This window comes from Podarcis cretensis (genome assembly GCF_951804945.1).
Source record: "Podarcis cretensis genome assembly, chromosome: 11".
NCBI lineage: Eukaryota > Metazoa > Chordata > Lepidosauria > Squamata > Lacertidae > Podarcis > Podarcis cretensis.
The window spans coordinates 21829040-21848215 of record NC_137180.1 but is presented as its reverse complement, the minus strand read 5'-3'; the positions used below and the strand labels follow the sequence as shown (position 1 = coordinate 21848215).

The following is a 19176-nucleotide window of genomic DNA, read 5'->3' as shown; positions in this document are numbered from 1 at the left end:
ATTATAAAACAATGCATTCATTTATAGTCACATGCCTAGAACTAAATTGCTAAATACAGATTCAAGGGGGCAAATAAGAAAATTCAAATAAAGTGAGAAACAGTGCATTTTTACACATTTTACTAGTAATTTTTGGTGTAATATACATAAGGATGTTAAATAAAAGATAAAATATACATGACATAGAATGCAAATTTACAAAAATTCATACCCTATATAAAATATACATCATTTATTACATAATAAAGTCTTACAAAAACAATAACAGGAATAGTAAAACAATTATTCAGGAAATTTATACATGCTTTGCTTATCTTCTAGTAAAACTGTGCAACCATCCAACTATTGTCCTTGTCGCCAGCTTGGGACAGCCCTGTAAAAATAAAGAGGGGTAAACATTCTGGGATGAATTACATTAAAACATACAAATAGCTTTTGTTTCCTTACCTGTGCGGAATATGCAGAAGTGGCCCGGAACCTTCTGGTCCAATCTCTTTTGTTCGTTCTTCCCAAACTTTTGTAGGCTTCAACAGCCTACGTGGGTCTCGAGGAACATTCATTCCAACCTGTTGACAGTGAAAACTTTAAAAATCATCCTAAAAGGCAACTGCAAACAGTAGCTATTATGTAGAAGCCAAAATGCAAGCCCTCCATTGATGTTGTTTTGCCTTGGACTCACTTTGTGATTAAATACAAATATTCAATGTGAGTTCTAACAAAAATGGAACTGGAGAAGAATCAGCATTTTCAAGGGGGAACCCCTAAGGTTTTCAGTTAAAAATAAAAAATTCTAAGGGGAGAATCCTCCCTGAGTCAGATCAGGGCCATCAAGGTAGGCAAAACCTTAACGTTCTCCACTCTCTACAGCAGATCAGACCACCAATGCCTCCTGATTATACTACCAAAAATGTCCCATTCATTCCTTTTTCAGCAATGCAAACTACAGTTATGAAGGGTTTAATACGGTTTAGGATCATTGCTGGAAGAGGTGTGTCAAGGTCCCCAATACCTCGTCCTGATCCAAGTTCAGCTCTCAGCTGCTGCAATCTGCATGTGGTGGTGGTATGGATGGGAAATTGCGAATGGAGTCAATGGGAGGAGGGAATGGGTGGTGTGTGAAATGGGGTGTTAGTGTGAACAAATGGATTATGATGAGCTGCATGACAAATTCACGTATTACCTTCTCTCTCAACTTTTCTCTCAATCTTCTTTCTTTTTCTATTTTTTCGTCTTCCTTTGCCTGTTTTTCTTGAATCTTAAACACAACTTTAGATAAATCCTAAACAAAATACAGTGAAAGAATAAAATACAGTGGGGGAAAAATCTCTTTAGAATTAATAGTACTAATTTTCAAGCAAAACAAAGCATCTTCTTATGCAACAGTGTTTAAATAACCAAGATCAACCAACTCTTTTTGAGAGTAACGTTCAGTGAAAGTTAGTACACAAAGCCCTCTGCTAAGTTAAGCTTACAAATAATCAGGGTGGGAGTTCACCCCCCCCCATCCTTCATACCCTTGCCTGACCACTTTTGCACTATTTATTCCCCAGAGGACACAGGGAGAGAGTTATTTTCATTTATACAAACTTCCCTCCCCAAGTCCTAGAAGATCATGAATGTCAAGCTGCCATTAAACACTGTGCTTCCTCCACAACCTCAAGGGGTCACTGTTCCCTTCCAGGCTTAACTCTACGCGCTGGTGCACATCTTTTGGGATCTGCATGGTTGTATCTGCTCAATCAATTTCTCTTTATCACTCTGCCTACATTATGATATCTACTCTAGAGACTCTTTTCCAGACGTCACAGGCTTTGCAAGTAAGGCAGGCAGAGACAGGGGATCCTTTTGGGGGGTGGAATCTGAGCTGCAGAATGTTTTCCCCGCAGGAAGTCTTGCCTGGCACCCACTTTGTCCTCATTTTAGCACTAGTCAAACAAGCTTTTATTTTTCCACTCTTTTAAACATCCCCAACTTTTAGAGGTTTTAGTTATTTTATGCAGTGACCTTTATCTTAAAATATCTGGGTTTTTGTAATGTTTATTTACTTAAAACTATTTCTATTCCCTCTTCAACCAACAAGGCTCCCAGGGCGGCTTACATTAATTAGATCAGTAAGAACAAGAACATACTATTAAGAGAGTAAAACATGCTATTAGAAGAGGTGGCTGTTATGAACCATTTTTTCCTCCCCTGCTGCAGGGCAGTTGGTTCTTGTGCAAAATGCACCACCTACTTTAGAACTCTGTACCTACTGACGTCAGGCAGGCATCTTCACTGACTCTTTTTAGCAGCCACTAAAACATTTTTGTTTCAGTGAGCCTATCCAGACATGCAGAAGTTACATGTGTTTTATTTCTTTTAGGTACTGTTGATTTTAATAATCTTTTAAGTATTTTAAACAACTGTTTTTAATGATAATTTTATTTATTTTATACTTCTGTAAACCACTTAGAGGCTTACTTACAAGCAAATGGTATGTAAACTTTCTGACACAAACCAACCAACCAACCAACCAGCAGTCTCTTTGAGGGGTGAAGGGGCAAGACTCAGCCAGTGAAACTACAGCAGGAGTAGGATACACATTTGCCTTGCCTGAATCCAATTCTTATCTACCCCGAGAAAAATACTCACTTTTCTTTTACTGTTTTGTAACTGCCCAATAAGTGTCAATTCTCTGAAGGGTGGCGAATACATTTCAGAGATAAAATACAGAAATATTCTCTTTCTCCAACGCACATCAAGGGGAGAGGGAACTATCAGCCAGCACTATCAGCCAGATGGGCGGGGTATAAATAATATCTATCTATCTATCTATCTATCTATCTATCTATCTATTTTTTCTTCTTCTTCTTCTTCTTCTTCTTCTTCTTCTTACTACTACTACTACTACTACTACTACCTCTTTAACAGAGAAAGTACGGATAACAAACTGGCCACAGTATACTTGCATTTCTTTCTCTCCGTTTCCCACTCCTGCAGAGAGAGAGGGCCAATTGGGGCACATATTTCCAATGCAAAGCTTTGGAATTGTCTCACCCATTGCTTTTCTCTCTGCCTACTTGAAGAATGTTGCCCGGGGAGGAGGAAGGAGCCCAGCATGCAGCCTTGAAGGTGGAGGGTGTATGCTTTGGAAACCACACACGTAGCTAGTCCTTCTCCCTTTTCCAGGAGGAGGAGACATGCAGCTCCAAGTATTGGTTCCAGCGTTATACAGCAATTGAACGCTCACAAGTTTGTCTCAGTTCTTATTCACCCTGGGCAAAGAGATCAACCTGTAATAGTAAGCACTGGGACTTGTTGCTGTACCACAGGCAGCACCAATTAAAGGCAGGTGTAAAGATCAACATGTATTGCTAAGAAACTTGTCGTGCATTTCGATACCATGTATTTTGGTATCTTTGTTCTGTTTTGCTACACAAGGAGGAATGTGAAGTAAATATGCAGGAGATCAATACTCACTCGCTCTTGGAACTTAAGAATTTCTTCTGCAGCAATTCTTCTCTTCTCTTCCCTTTCAGCTTCCTCTCTCTTTTTCTTCTCAAATCTCAAAAGCTCTTCCTCCTCCTTTTTCTGCCTACTATAGTCTTCCAACAGCAACTTTATATGACATTGCCGCTGCCGTTCCTTCTGCTTTTTCTTCTCCTTCTGTTCCTCTGCTTGTAGCTGAGCAGCCTGTTTCGTGGAATATTCTATTGCTTTTTGCATTTTCCACAATTCAAGTTCTTTCAGTCGTTTTTTCCTTTCCTCGTCAACTTTTTGCTTCTGGGCGGCTGCATGCTGTAGCCTAGCTGTAGTGAGCCCTTCCTCTGGCTGCTGCTGCTTCTTCTGGGCTAAGATTATCTCTCTCTCTTGTAGCTTTTTTCTCTTCCATTCTTGAATGGACTAGAACAGACCAATTGAAGCAGATTATATTGTCACATTAGTTCCAGCTTTCTGAGGGCTATCAAAAATGAACAATATATTTCAAAATCCTTACTATTAGAAACTCATGTCAATTAGGAACTTGGCTATTTTTCATGTAGAGTGAAAAAGTAGGTGTGGTTTCTTAACAGAATCTTATGAGATTTTCCTCAACAAACCACTTAACAATGCTTTGAACCCTCCGCATCAAATGCCAATATAGGAAGCTTGCAACTTATGCGCATTTAACCTGTGCATATCCAGCTTTATGTGGCAAATATTTTTGAAAAAAATTAAAGGGGTGAAAAGGAGGCGGGGTTCCAATAAAATGACTTCGGCAATCCCATCTGCCACTGAACTCAATGTGTTCTGACTATATGTAATTTTGGCTTTAGATGCAATCCCTGGAACATAACTCCTGAGTAAGTTGCGGGCTTACTGTAGTATTTACTTAACCAGTCTGTATAAAGCCTTGCCATATAAGAGGCAGTTCTGTAACCCACTTCATTGTTGTTGTCTTCTTGATTTAAACAGGGCTGCAATAATGTAGCTGACATTGACTCATTCATGCCTTTGGCATTTAACTTAAGGCAAATTACAGGTTTTGCCCCAACTTCTTTAATGCCTAGTCCAGAGGTTTTCAACCTTTTTGAGCCCACTGCTCCCTTAACCGACTATATTATTTCTGCAGCGCAGCCCCCCATGTAGGGCTCAGGAGCCCTGTGATGTTACCCCTTGCCTGCAGAGCTGGCAGCCTCTCATCCTCCCTTGTGGAGGGCTCTCTCAGCCTCCTCTCCTCTCCCTTCTCCTTGTGAGTCCTCCAGGCAGTTGCAGCTGCCACCCCGGTCTCTGAGCTGCCCTTCCTGCCCCAAAGAGAGGTGCCTCCTCACACTGCCCCACAAGGACCTGGGACTTGTCTGTCTATTCCCAACAGCAACGGCTGACAGGCTGGCTGGCCGGGCTCCCTTACCTGCTTGCATCCTTGCTTACTCCAAGGCCACCTCAGCTCCTGGCAACCAGCACCCCCTGGCCAGCCCCAGAGGCACCATTTGCCTGCGGAGCACATTGTGGCCTTGGCTGCTGCAACAAACAGCTGTGCAAGCCTTTGGGAGGCAGAGACAGAGAGGGACAGAAGCCAGTGTTGCCTGTGGCACCCCTGATCATCATTCAAGGCACCCCTGGGTGCCATGGTACACTGGTTGAAAACCACTGGCCTAGTCATCGATTTTCCTATGGAAATCTGGGCCAGGCAGGGACAATTTGCAGGGGAGAACTTTGGGTGGGAGGAGGCATTTAATCCTTTTAGTTGCCAGTTCTCAAATCAACATCACAATTCCACACACACACACACACACACACACACCCCCCAACTATTTTCTTGCCAGCTATGGGGAAGCCCCATATTGTGTGAAAAATAAGTTTCATCTACCTGCCTAAAGCTTCCCTATGGCAAACTACTCCCTTCTCATTCAAATCTGCAAAGAAGCAGCAACAGTTGGGCTTTAACACAAGGTTCAGGCAGAATGAGTAACTCCATACTGTGACGTTAACATATATGAGAGAGTGCTGGAGGGGAAATAGTTAAATAGGTTACATAGACAGGACCCAGGGGGTGGAGTCAGTGGGTCAAGACCATAAAACTAGTTCTGGGTGGAGTTCTGGGGGGAGTTTGTTGGGAGTTGTTGATGGGCAGTTGGTTGGTTTTAGTGGGTTGGGAAAGGCAGTTGGAAAAGGCAGTTGGGAATAGAGAGACAGTTAGGGCAGTGGGTTCTTGAGCGTGGGGAGGTAAAAGAGATAGAGAGAGGAAAATAAGACTAAGAAAGTAAAGAGCAACAATGTTTGGAATGCTGTAAAAGTTTTGTTTGTGTCTGAAATAAAATACACTCTTCTTTATTAATTGAAAAGCTGAGACTGAAGTGATTTTGCCAGGGAGGACCTGGTTGGTGGCAGCGGATTAGTGGTGTACGGGTCAATAGTCTGTGAGACGACTGGGGGCTCCGTACGAACGCCACACATACTTATTCCCAAGTTACCTGCTTAGACTTATTGCCTAAATTCCACTGCAATTTAAGAGATTTCAGATTATGTTTGCCAGCACAAAATTCCAGAAAGAAAAGGTATGTGCTAGTATGGCAAAAACTGCCACACCTGTACCCTAAGCTGTTCCCCACAAATTAAAAACTACCATGTAATGAAGCCTCTATGCAGTGAAAGTAACGTACAGAATGACCCTTACTTTGTAAACTGTTCAGGAAATGATCAGGATTACAATTTTGTTACCCAAAAACCTGGGCATGTAATCCTTGGACGAAAAAATATTTTTAGCAATCTTTAATTTTTTTAATTGACAGAGTAGCTGGGTTCTTTAAAAAAAAAAAAAATCTGTTTTTATAAATAATTAAGACTAGGGTCAGTGGCCACTAGGATGAAGTGGCACATTCCTGATCTGACTGGCTCAGACAGATGTTGGGGATATGTTAGTGGAGGGCAATAGTAACTTTCATATTCCATTCAATTTCTAGAGAAGGGGCTGAGGACAAGGGGTGCTAAGGAGAGAACAGAAAAATAGAGTAGTGGTAGCTATGGAGTGGGCACCCACAACCAGAAGGTGGGGTAAGTCAAAAGAAGCTAGGAAGTGGCTTAGTGGTGGCCACAGTGACAGCAGCTATCTCAGCAGCCCCTACAATAGGCGAGAGGGCAAAGGAAACAAAGAATGCTGCGGAAAAGGCAGCTCCTAGGATAACAGCAGAAACAGCAGCTGCAACCAGGGTGAGGTTCAATGGCTCCACAGGATACAGAAGGATATGGAGTCTCCTCCCAGCAAACGCTCCTGTAAACTGAAGCCACAACTGTGTAAGGGAGCAGAGAACGATTCCTATCTGTGGCTAAACATCTCAACAAGGAATAAACTCCAGGTCAATACCAATACAGCTGGTGATTAGAGAAACAACTAAGTGTGTGTCTAAGGCTGCAAAGTTATGCCCTCTGATAGTACAAAGCCGAGGCATTGAACAATAAAGTTTGCAAGGTGGGAGGAGTGGCCCTATACAAAACCCTATGAAGGACAAGTTTTTCTCTCAAAGGCACAATACTGTTTTCTCCTGGATAAAATGACAGAATACTACCACCTACTGAATATTTAAAAAGTAGCATGTCAACCACAGAGCCTAGGACTTGCCGATCAGAAGGTTGGCGGTTCGAATCCCCGCAACGGGGTGAGCTCCCGTTGCTCGGTCCCTGCTCCTGCCAACCTAGCAGTTCGAAAGCACATCAAAGTGCAAGTAGATAAATAGGTACCGCTCCGGTGGGAAGGTAAATGGCGTTTCCGTGTGCTGCTCTGGTTCACCAGAAGCGGCTTAGTCATGCTGGCCACATGACCCGGAAGCTGTACGCCGGCTCCCTCAGCCAATAAAGCGAGATGAGCAGCGCAACCTCAGTCGGCCACAACTGGACCTAATGGTCAGAGGTCCCTTTACCTTTAGCATGTCCTGCTTACCAGCAAAGGAAAAGAAAGCCATAGCAGCAGAGCTAGGGATGAAGAAAAGAGGGTGAACTGTCCCATTGTTTTTGACACAAAGTTGTTAAAATGGCAAATGCTAATTAGCAACATTATCTCACCTCCTTTTTTTGTGCTTCTAAAATCAGAAATTCTTGATACCATTTCTCATGCTGCAGAATATCCTCCCTTGTTCTGTCAGGAAGATGATCAAGGACTTCATCAATGTACGATGGTTTTCCTTTATGCTTTGTCCACAATTTCAAAAATTCTTGGTGATCATATACATCCCAACCTCCTTGCTTGCCCCCTGTCTGTTGAAGGAATTTATCAAGCTCAACTACTCCAGGAGGCAGGTGATTTTGTGTCTTTTTATCCACTACAAGCATGCCTTGTTTAAGCGTATTTCCTGTTGCTGAAGTACCTAATGCCCAGAGCTCAATTTTTTTCTCCAATGCATTAATCTCATTAGTAGCTGTCTTCTCCTCTCTCAGAAGCTCCTCATATCTTAAATAAAAGCATAATTAACAAACCATTAACAATTAGCAAAATAACTATCCAACAATCCTAAAGACAGTAAGATCTGGATAACTATGTGACTAGTACCAACCATGCTTGCCTGGAAAAATATGTTTGAAACTGAGTAGATTTGTAAAGTAGTTTTGGAAGGCAAGCTGATCAAAGTCAAAAATCCCACTGAGGATGCCTAAATTATTGGATGTGTTCAACAACTGGAGCCTGACAGTGGCAGCAAAACGTTGGAATAGTAAGTTTTCAGACAGTACTTATGCCAAAAGGTCATATAAACACTCTCTTGTCTATGTAGATGTAGGGCGGCATGCATTCCTGAAAATTGGGAAATACTGTCATCCCTGACCACTGGTCCTGTTAGCTAGGGATGATGGGAATTGTAGTCCCAAACGTCTGGAGGGCTGGAGTTTGCCTATGCCTCTTCTTGAGTAAAGTTCTCATAATACATCATCATTGGCCATGCTGGCTAAGGCTGATAAGAAATGTAGTCAAAAACATCTAAAGGGCACCAGGTTGGGAAAGGCTCTTCTAGTATAACAACTATCAGATTTAAAACCAGAGCATATGATGTACAAGATAAGAGGGCTTTCATGGTAGCTGTGCCCAGAATCTGGAACTCTCTCCAAAAGGACTTACACCATGCCCCTTTTTAAGTGGCTTGCTAAAACCATTTTAAAAAGGCTTAAATTGCTAAAACCTTCCTTTTAAGGACCGGATTTTAACCCATAAATGTTAAACTGAATAACTTTTAACTGCTAGAAACTTAGTAGTTACTTTTTATTCTCTGTTCTGCTTCTAGTGTTGTTATGTTGATTTAACTTTGCTATTAACCACTTTAGCTCTATCAAAAACAGTCAGGATATTAATGCTTTAAATAAAAATAAAATACTTTTGTCGCTGTTCTTCTTTAAAAGCATTTATTGACATTTCAGCGTCTTCCATCATTTCTCTGAGTCTGTCAACAACTACAAAATAGAGAGAACTTTAAGTTTATATATTAAAATAGAGAGGTTTGCTCACACCAGATGCTTTAAAAATACTAACACATTGTAAAATAACCAAATTTAAAGAAAAGGGAAATGAGATAAAACCAGGACATTTCTGCTAATGCAAACATCATCTACAGTTCCAAATATCCTTCAACAGCCACCTAGTGAATTTATGTCAGGAATAGATCTATAATAATCCAGTTCTAGTAAGATGGGTGGGGTACAATATATTATTATTATTATTATTATTATTATTATTATTATCATTACCGCACAAACAAGTGAGCTTGATCACATAACGAAATGACACTTCCACCTATCACAGCTAAAGCAGAATTAACGTTCATTGAATAACAGCAGTTTGGCAGTTCCCTGCTCTTATACGTTGCAGGCCAACATAGAAGAGACCTTCAGCATGATATAATGAAGGTTTCCTCAGAAATAAGTCTCACTGACTTCCGTTAGATTAAGTCCCTAGTATGTGAGCAGAGGACTGCAGACTTTGTAAACTGGGCTGCAACTGTGTTCAGTTTAATCCAATATCAGCCAAGTGCACAATGAAAACCCTTTCAGAGCTAAAACACAGGGAAAGTGTCAATCTGCAACACAATTATTCAGGCAAATTATAAGGATTTTCTTTTTCCTAGCAAAAACATTAGTAATAAGACTTACATTCTGGGGTTGGCTTTACATGTTTTAATTGTCGTTGGAGTCCTTTAACATTGTTATAAATTCTGCCCAGTTTTTGTTGGATATTAGCTTCTGTGAAAGTAAGCAAAATAAATAAATAAATCACCTTACACCTTCATTTTAAAGCATCTTCAGTCCATTCTATGGAAATACTACAGAAATCAGTATAATGTTTGCTGCCCCAATTCAACAATTCCTTAAGGGCGCAGGTATTCCAGTTCACAAATAAGAAGGACATGCTGGCAGAGGTGCCCTTCCATTTAAGTGAAAATAGAAAACCCTTCATCCAGGAGCAATATGAGCACATCTGAAAGCTCAAGGAGATCTGGATAATGAACAGTGTATTTAGGATCTGGGTGTTAATGATAGTTTCATATAACCAAAATACACAGAGAATGGGACATCTTCTGCAAAATGTTGTTGTTATGTTATCCGTCATACAGGCTATCCTATGCGTATTTACTCAAATGTGCCTCCATGTTCAACAGGATTACTTTCAAGAAAGTATGCAGGCATCTGTTAGCATGCCTCTTTATACATAGTAAGGTAAAGGTACCCCTGCCCGTACGGGCCAGTCTTGACAGACTCTGGGGTTGTGCGCCCATCTCACTTAAGAGGCCAGGGGCCAGCGCTGTCCGGAGACACTTCCGGGTCACGTGGCCAGCGTGACATCGCTGCTCTGGCCAGAGCCAGAGCCAGAGCCAGAGCCGCACACGGAAACGCCGTTTACCTTCCCGCTGGTAAGCGGTCCCTATTTATCTACTTGCACCCGGAGGTGCTTTCGAACTGCTAGGTTGGCAGGCGCTGGGACCGAGCAGCGGGAGCGCACCCCGCCGCAGGGATTCGAACCGCCGACCTTTCGATCGGCAAGCCCTAGGCGCTGAGGCTTTAACCCACAGCGCCACCTGCGTCCCTCTTTATACATACACTTATTAGTAAATTCTCAATTTGTAGCAACAACTTTTACACAACCACAGTGTTAAATTATAAGTGAGATCCAACCTGCACCTCCTCTGCAAGTGTGTGAGCAGAAAGTATTTCTTCTAACTCACTGGAAGCTAATAGGAAGTACGGTACTTCCAAAAATGATCTTAAGAAGGTGCTGCATTTGGGAATTTTGATGCTGTAACATGCGCACATACGTGTTTTTAAAGCGGGGGGGGGGGGATATTTTATTCTTTAAAGAAAAACCTGGGCAAAAATACTTGATACACACTGTGAAAATGCAAGTTTAAAAAATCATTTTCATTTTTGTTCATTGTAACTGACATTATCATTTCAATAAAATGAGCAGTTACAATACTACAGAGCCTTATTTGCACATGTGCTACCCTCTCCCAAGCTTCATCTTAAGGTTCCTACAAGATTCAAACTCATGACTTTACCACCCAGCATTTTCCTCTCTCAGTTCATTGTTTTGCTTACCATTCTGGAGAACTTGAAGCTTGCACACTACTTTGTGAGACTTTAGCCTAATAAAGGTATTGCCCTAATATAGATTTTAGAAATGGGCCAACACAGCTACCTTTACCTTTTGTGGTGTTTGTGGGACATAAAATGTAGCAGGAAATGCTTTTTTTAATCAAACTGGTAAATGAATATATATATATCTATATATATATAGATATATATATATATAGATATATATATATAACAATATTTTACTTTCTGCTTTCCGGTTCTTAGTCAGTTGATGTTCCAGTTCTTCCAATACGTTATATTCCCTCCTGAAGTCACTCTTCTTGTTGAAGAGAAGCATATTTTTATCCCTTTCAATGCTCAGAAGTCTAGGGACAAAGTTTGGTTTAAAATGCATATTTGACAAATAACAGAATATACATTGGTACCAATTAAATCAAAAATAAAACGTTTTGACCAGTTAGGTCTCCATGCAATACAAAAAAATACACTACTCATATTTTTCAGTTAAAATGCATTCACCCAAGCAAAGCAAATACAATAAATAATTTTAATTACTCTATAGTTTGAACCTGTAAATTATTCTAGTAATAAGTAAAAAATGAATCAAGAAATAGTCTTAAACCACATCACTTTCAGAAAAATATAAAATTATAATTTCCATAAAAACACACCTCATTTAAGGGCAAACTAGGCATGACCAGGAGATCTGCATTGTATACACATATCCTGCCACTTTTTCCTGATTAAAATGCCACTCAAGCCAAATGCCCTGCTGCGTAAAACATGTAAGTACCACAAAGGCAATACTCTCCAATGTAGTCCTCATATGTCTTTAGGAATGCTAATTAATAATAAATTGGATTTTGATCAAAGCCTTACTACAAATCAAATTTCATGATGGTTATCTTAGGGACAAGTCTATTATAATATAAAATTCAACAGTCACATAATAAAGAAGAAATTTTGCTCCTTTTAAACTAATCATACTGAGTGGAAATGTTATGATTTAAGAACTTTTTCTTATTTGATTGGGCTTTGCTAATAGCTACAATCCTATGCACATTTACTAGTGTGTTATACAGTAGGGCTTATTTCTGGGTAAACATGCTTAGGATTGGGCTGCACATGTTTGTAATATATGAACTCTATGGGTGGGGTCATCAAAATGATCCAAAAGTCTCCTTTTTAAAGCTGAACAAAGATTATACTTCCTTTAAAGATTATTATAACCATCTATTATAACCAAGAATATTGAACTATATGAGTTCCAAGTCACTATCCTGTTATAATTTCTGACAAAAATAACTGTTTCTTTGTAATTTTAAACTTTGTAATTTTAAATACAACAATAGAAGATATACACTTACTCTTTATTTAGTTTGTCCCCTTCTCTTAGAAATTCAGCTTTCTTAGGCTGATCAGCTTTCATCTTGCAGTTCTGAAATTTTGTTGAAAAGCAAATGAATTACTGAAAGAACCGTGATTTTACCCAAAACATGAGGAGGAGGAGAAGAAGAGGAGTTTGGATTTGATATCCCGCTTTATCACTACCCGAAGGAGTCTCAAAGCGGCTAACATTCTCCTTTCCCTTCCTCCCCCACAACAAACACTCTGTGAGGTTAGTGAGGCTGAGAGACTTCAGAGAAGTGTGACTAGCACAAGGTCCCCCAGCAGCTGCATGTGGAGCAGGGAATCGAACCCGGTTCATCAGATTATGAGACTACCGCTCTTAACCACTACAGAAAAACTGTGGAGTTTTTTAAATTATTATTTAAAGGGTACTTAAAAAATAAAAGATGAATGCCTGATTGAGTCATCTTTCACCTGAATCTTAAGGTAAAGGTAAAGGGACCCCTGACCATTAGGTCCAGTCGTGGCCGACTCTGGGTTTGCGGAGCTCATCTCGCTTTATTGGCCGAGGGAGTCGGCATACAGCTTCTGGGTCACGTGGCCAGCATGACTAAGCCACTTCTGGCGAACCAGAGCAGCGCACGGAAACGCCGTTTAACTTCCCACCGGAGCGGTACCTATTTATCTACTTGCACTTTGACGTGCTTTCGAACTGCTAGGTTGGCAGGAGCAGGGACCGAGCAACGGGAGCTCACCCCGTTGCGGGGATTCAAACCGACGACCTTCTGATTGGCAAGCCCTAGGCTCAGTGGTTTAACCCACAGTGCCAAGGGTGCTTAAAAAATAAAAGATGAATGCTTGATTCAGTCATTTTTCACCTGAATCTTAGTCAGTTGAATTAAACCACTACAGTGGTACCTCAGGTTAAGTACTTAATTCGTTCTGGAGGTCCATACTTAAGCTGAAACTGTTCTTAACCTAGGACACCACTTTAGCTAATGGGGCCTCCCACTGCCGCCACAAGATTTCTGTTCTCATCCTGAAGCAAGGTTCTTAACCTGAAGCACTATTTCTGCGTTAGCAGAGTCTGTAACCTGAAGCGTATGTAACCCGAGGTACCACTGTAATGGCAAATCAAATAAAGGAATTTAAATGTCCCTTTAAAACATTCTAGCGCAATATCTCATTGCAATACAGTGGGACCTCGGGTCACATACGCTTCAGGTTACATACTCTGCTAACCCAGAAACAGTACCTCGGGTTAAGAACTTTGCTTCAGGATGAGAACAGAAATTGCGCAGCGGCAGCAGGAGGCCCCATTAGCTAAAGTGGTGCTTCAGCTTAAAAACAGTTTCAGGTTAAGTACGGACCTCCGGAACGAATTAAGTACTTAGCCCGAGGTACCACTGTATATATCTCCAAGATTCATTCTTTTACTGTGGCATTTGGGGGCAAACTCAGAGCACACCAGAACTTTCACGCACAGAATAGTTCCTGCGAACAAGGCCCATAAGCTGGGCGGTTGCGGATCCGCCGCCTTCACAGGGTCCCGATCCCCGCTGCGCCATGGCGGAGCCGGTCCTGACGGTACCGGATCCCTGTATTTGCGGGAATAACAGACGCGTTAATGGAGGCTCTGACGGCATAGGGAGCAACGGTGGTAGTTTTCAGACACGTGTATGAAACCAGCGAAGTCCCGTGTTAACCCTCGGTCTCTGCCTTTCCTCCCGCGGCCACAAGCAGAACCCCACTCAGAAGCCCAAGGAGACAAAGCTCGATACAGTTGGAGGGTGATGGGGAGTATTTACCTGGTTGCTCCTGGTTACCGTCGCTAGCGCTGCCGTTGCTAGGGCGGCCATTGTTACCAGCCCTCAAACAGCGCGGGGCTGCATTGGCGACGTATCGCCGTTGCCTATGGACGACGTGGGGCCCGTGACTCGACGACGTCACAATGGGGCGGGGCTAAGCAGCGCTCTTCCGCATAGAAGAAGCTAGAGCGCCAGTTTTTCCTTCAGTGGCAGTTTCCTTTCGTTGCTGCCGCCGTGGTTGCCTCCGCATAGGAATCGATGGAGAAAACCCCGCATTTCATTTGTTCCCTTCTTACGTTTCTGTCCCGCCCTCAAAGAAGCCCAAGGCGGCAAACAGCCAAACAAAGCAGTTAAAAAAGCATATTTAACAACACTAGGGACATCTAAAAACAATTTTGAAAAACAGGAACATGCTCTCATGGGTGGTAATTTCGAGGTTGCCAGGATTTTGACACATCTGTATCGGACAACAGCGTTTCGTGGCACTGTGAAGGCCACAGCAGCGCCCAGTAAAAAATCAAAATCGCACAGCTGAAAGGGTCATCTATCCCAAAGCAGACTTTAGAATAAACATATTTAGGATTGCACTTATTATTTGGCAATTCTAGACACAGGTCCAAGCGGTTTCCCCCTTGCTCCGCACCTAACCTGTCCCCTTCACACTAAAGAGCGTTTTTTTTTGGGGGGGGCGGACATTGGGAAGAGAGAAAGTGTGGGTTAGCCCTTTGCAGAATATGCATTGAGCATTCATGTGGTAAAGACATCCCTCCCACCCCCAACACCCAGCATACCATCCAACTTTTTCAGGCCCAATACTGGCATGCGCTCCCTGGTGAGTCGCATGACCCGCAGCTCACTCTCGCTCCAAATAAAGCACTTTTTGGGGGGCGAGAGTGCAGCACCCAAAATGACCACCACAATCTCACACGGGGGAAAAAACTGGATGTCCTGTTTTTTCTGGGGCACCTGGCAGGTATGCCCTGGCGTGAACACAAGCAGAAATGAATCTGGCACTAAGATGATGCAAAGAGCTGGGAGGAAATCACTGTGGAATCCACGGATTAAAAACTTCACTGATCTCTAAGCTGGTACTGTAATGTGAACATTCCCTTAGAAGCAAAGTCTTATATAAATGCAAACATTACCCCTAAAGGAGTGGATGTGACACATACAGTACTTCTTCTGGCTACTCAGTACTTTTTCAAAGCTGCGTCCCTTGACCTGGAAATTCTGCTGCTAAAACTCAGACTGGCTGTCATTGCTTGGCAGCATTATTTTTTCCTGCCCCCTTTGCTGCGTTTCTATGTTTGTCTTGAGACAGCAAATGGCTGCAGATGAATTTACGGTACAGAATTGGGTATTCTGCATCAAGCTTCTTAAATCTTTTCCAAGAACCATGAACCATAACAGAAATAATTTACAGTCTAACTCTGTAAACAGATAGATCAGTGACTGAACCTGCACCTCTCAATTACCTTCACTTTTAAATGTCAAAAGACTTTTATTTATTTTATAAAATTTATACACCACTTGATTGTAAAAAAAAAGCACCTCAAAGCAGTTTACAAAAAGATAAATCAATAATACTGAGAAAAATTCACAGCTCTACTTTAAAACCTTAAAATTTACCTCTACTTTCTAAGCATCCAGCTTGTCTAAACAATAATGTTTTTAGTAGACACCAAAAAGATTACAGTGAAGGCATCTGTGCAACTTTTTCTGAATGCTGTATGGAAAAGGACATGAATCTGACCTTGGAGAGTTTGTAAGTAAACTCTGTCTACAGTAAGAGAAGCAGAAATTTTGGAACTCACAAGGGTATATTTTAAATGTCTCACAGCCTATGTTTCCATGTTTACTTTGTTGCATATTACGTAATTTTGAATCTCTGCTTCTGTTCTCTCACCTTCTCTCACCAAAGAGTACTTGCCCCCACCCCAAACCTGGATCTTGGCATCTAGGGAATTCACCTTTATACCAATATTTTTCCCCTGCCACCAACACTTTCTGCATTCACTTGTTCATGAGTTATTTCATGTTCATGTTCACATTTAATCAGCTACAATGATTCAAAGAGAAGAGAGTGAGAAGAGGAAGAAAACAAACCTTTACTTCCTCCCTCATAGGACTCTACCAATTACGGTACTTTTCCATGGTCTGTCAGCCTTTTCGCAAATACAGCTCCATGGACCCCTTTCATACAGTACATTAACTAATGCTGGGCTTGCTAGTTATGTTTTGGCTGCAAAATCTTCCACACTAACATGGGCCTGAACACAAACAAACTCCAGATTCTCTGCACTTCTTTGTATTATTGGAATCTGTGGCTGATACTCAACTATTTGAAAAGGATAGTGAGTGGAAATGTCTTTGCACATCAATTGGCTACATCTTGGTCACACAATGTTGTCAGAAGGTCAGACTAGCCAAATGTACTTTTGTTTATGAAAAAGAGCAGCCTGTAATTAATGTGTTGTGTTTCACCTAATTTGCTGTACTGAGTCACCAGCATCATTAATATGAAGGTGCACAGGGCACAGAGGCCAGAGAACAGTGATAAAAGAGGAGGAGCAGAAGGGAACAAATCTTCCTGCTGTATTTTGTTCATATACATGGATTAAAATCAAATTCGTAGAGCATCATCAACCAAACTTTCTGCAGCAGATATCAAAGAGAGACACTACATGATGAAAATCACTTTACAGACTGGTGTTTTTTCCAGCTGCAGGACACAAAAAATATTCATAGGTGCAAAACAAAATGGTCTATTCTGATGACATTTTATTGTCTAATAAAGTGTTTTCAGAGCGCCTTCCTGCTGTATTTTTCCTTTTTTGTTTGTGTGGCTGCAATTATGTTGGATTCTTTTGTGTTGATGGGTTTTTTAAAATGTATTTTACTTTGAATAGGGATTAGCAAGTAGTGGGAAGAATTCTAAAGCCTGAAAATAGTCATCAAAGCACATTAAAGAGAATTGTTCTTATTGATTACTTCATGGAGTAGATTGAAAATATCTCTTTGTTCTGCCCCTGCAGGGTTGTTTAATTCTTTGTCTCAAGTTGCAATGCTGTAATGCCAGGGGAACATGTTGTGCCCTCTGATGCAGATTTTGCTTTGCTTTTTTATTGAGTCATCACCAACCATTCTGTTCTCAGGTTGCTGTTGTTGCAGGGATTTGCAAACTTTTTCATACTCAATCTCACCATGTTAAAAAAGTAAATAAATATCCAATTGTACCAAAAACAATTACATGAAAGCAAAACATACACAATTACAAAGGTTTACAGTGAAATCTATACAGTACATGTCTACTCAAAAGTAAAATTCGGTGAGTTCAATGGGACTTACTCATAGGTAAATGTGTACAGGATGGCAGCTGAAGTTGCCTAGATGACTAGACAAAATCCTTTTATGGACATCTTATGAGGACACTTATAAACCACTTTATAGTAGTATTGGTCAGATAAGGATGTAGGTGCAAATTGTCATATTGGTGATAATTTTAAGTGATGCTTCAAACAATTATCTTGCCAGCTATGCTTCTTTCCTCCTCCCCAACATCCTTTACTTTCTTTTCTGCTTTTGTTCACCCCTTCATTAAATACTCATGGGCAAATTTAGCCATCAGACAAATTATCATTTTGTACATGCAAGTTGCAGGGGAACCAACTGCTCCCCCTTCTCAAGGAAGGGACCTTAAGGGTCATCTAGTCCAACTCCCTGAGATGTAGGAATTTCAGCTAATACATCCATGACAGATGGCCACCCAACCTCTGCTTAAAAACATAAGGAAGGAGAGCCCACCACCTTCCGAGGGTGTCCATTCCATGGTCAAACAGCTCTATCCATCAGAAAGTTCTTCCTGATGTTTAGTCAGAATCTTCTTTCTTATAACTTGTAGTCATTGGTTCAGGTCCTCCCCTCCAGAGCAGGAGAAAACAAGCTTGCTCCATCTTCCATGTGGCAGCCTTTAGATATTCGAAGATGGTTATCCTACCTCCCCTCAGTCTCCTCTTTTCCTGGCTAAACATACCCAACTCCCTCAACTGTTCCTCATAAGGCTTGGTTTCCAGACCCTTGATCATCTTGGCTGCCCTTCTCTGCACATTTTCCAGCTTGTCTATTATCCTTAAATTGTGGTGCCCAGAACTGGACACAATACCCTGGGTATGGTCTGACCAAGGAGGAATAGAGCAGAACTATTACTTTCCTTGATCAGGACACTAAACTTAATGTCCTATCTGAGGAAAGCATCACATTTCCTTACATACTGAATAATTTGCTCTGGGTGCAGGGTTTTGTGAGCCTATAAATTCAGTGTATACGACATCCATAAGCCACATGGGTACAGTGATGCTTTCTGCCAGTCCAAATCAGTCATCAGAAGGGAGAGGATGGACCGTGAACACAGAGTCAATCTCGTTCTAGATAGATATACTTTCTCCATGAGTGACAATAGTATGCATTCGAGATGGCAGAAAGATGTCTGGATTCAATCCCATGTAGATAACTTAACGACACATTTATCAGCCTAAGCTAACCAGAAAGTCATTAGCAGAACATGATGGAGGCTTTCAGTGGAGAGGTATTTCCTTACCAGGATAGTCATTTAAACAGATGTGCATTAAAGAGCTTTCTTAGTTACACAGTGGGCCTTACAAGATGTGCAATTAATTATATCTATTCATTCACCGGCAAATGTCTTTAACAGAAACATAGTTGATTCTATCTTACCATCTTGAGTCTAATACAATTTTATTCCTTCAAACCTTTGATTCCTCTATCGATATTCCTTTCACTTACATTATTAGGCACCTAAACAGATTACCCTCTAGATATTGTGTATGATGTCCAAGGAAAATAAAGGAGGACAACTATGTTTACAAATACACATACGATTACAATTATGATATGTTTATTGTCGTTGTCCCTTGCAGAACAATGAAATTGAAAAACTACATAAAAACTACATTAAACTACCACAAAACTA

At 41.2% G+C, this 19176-nt stretch overlaps 1 protein-coding gene across 3 annotated transcripts; it reads right to left on the bottom strand.

Annotated features, from left to right (window-relative positions):
• Positions 1–217: 217 nt before the first annotated feature.
• On the bottom strand, positions 218–15666 carry CCDC112 (coiled-coil domain containing 112). 3 transcript variants are annotated; one of them, XM_079995615.1, is made up of 11 exons: positions 14187–15666; positions 13863–13976; positions 12396–12466; positions 11272–11393; positions 9589–9678; positions 8817–8892; positions 7519–7903; positions 3460–3882; positions 1181–1279; positions 448–566; positions 218–373 (listed from the first exon to the last, which is right to left on the bottom strand). In XM_079995615.1, exons 1-11 carry the CDS (start codon positions 14235–14237, stop codon positions 343–345), a joined length of 1581 nt encoding a protein of 526 aa, XP_079851741.1. In that variant the 5' UTR covers positions 14238–15666; the 3' UTR covers positions 218–342. The 3 variants fall into 3 exon arrangements, with proteins under 3 accessions (XP_079851741.1, XP_079851742.1, XP_079851743.1); XM_079995616.1 differs by lacking the exon at positions 13863–13976 and having other exon boundaries at positions 14187–15663; XM_079995617.1 differs by lacking the exon at positions 14187–15666 and having other exon boundaries at positions 13847–14165.
• Between the last annotated feature and the right edge of the window lie 3510 nt (positions 15667–19176).

Bases quoted from the DNA above. Each gene is read 5' to 3' on its own strand.
- CCDC112 (XM_079995615.1), bottom strand. From the start codon at position 14,237: ATGGCCGCCCTAGCAACGGCAGCGCTAGCGACGGTAACCAGGAGCAAC. The intron at 13,977-14,186 runs GTAAATACTCCC...CCGCAAATACAG, and splicing joins CGGTAACCAGGAGCAACCAG to GGATCCGGTACCGTCAGGAC. The intron at 1,280-3,459 runs GTGAGTATTGAT...TATTTTGTTTAG, and splicing joins TTCTTAAGTTCCAAGAGCGA to GATTTATCTAAAGTTGTGTT.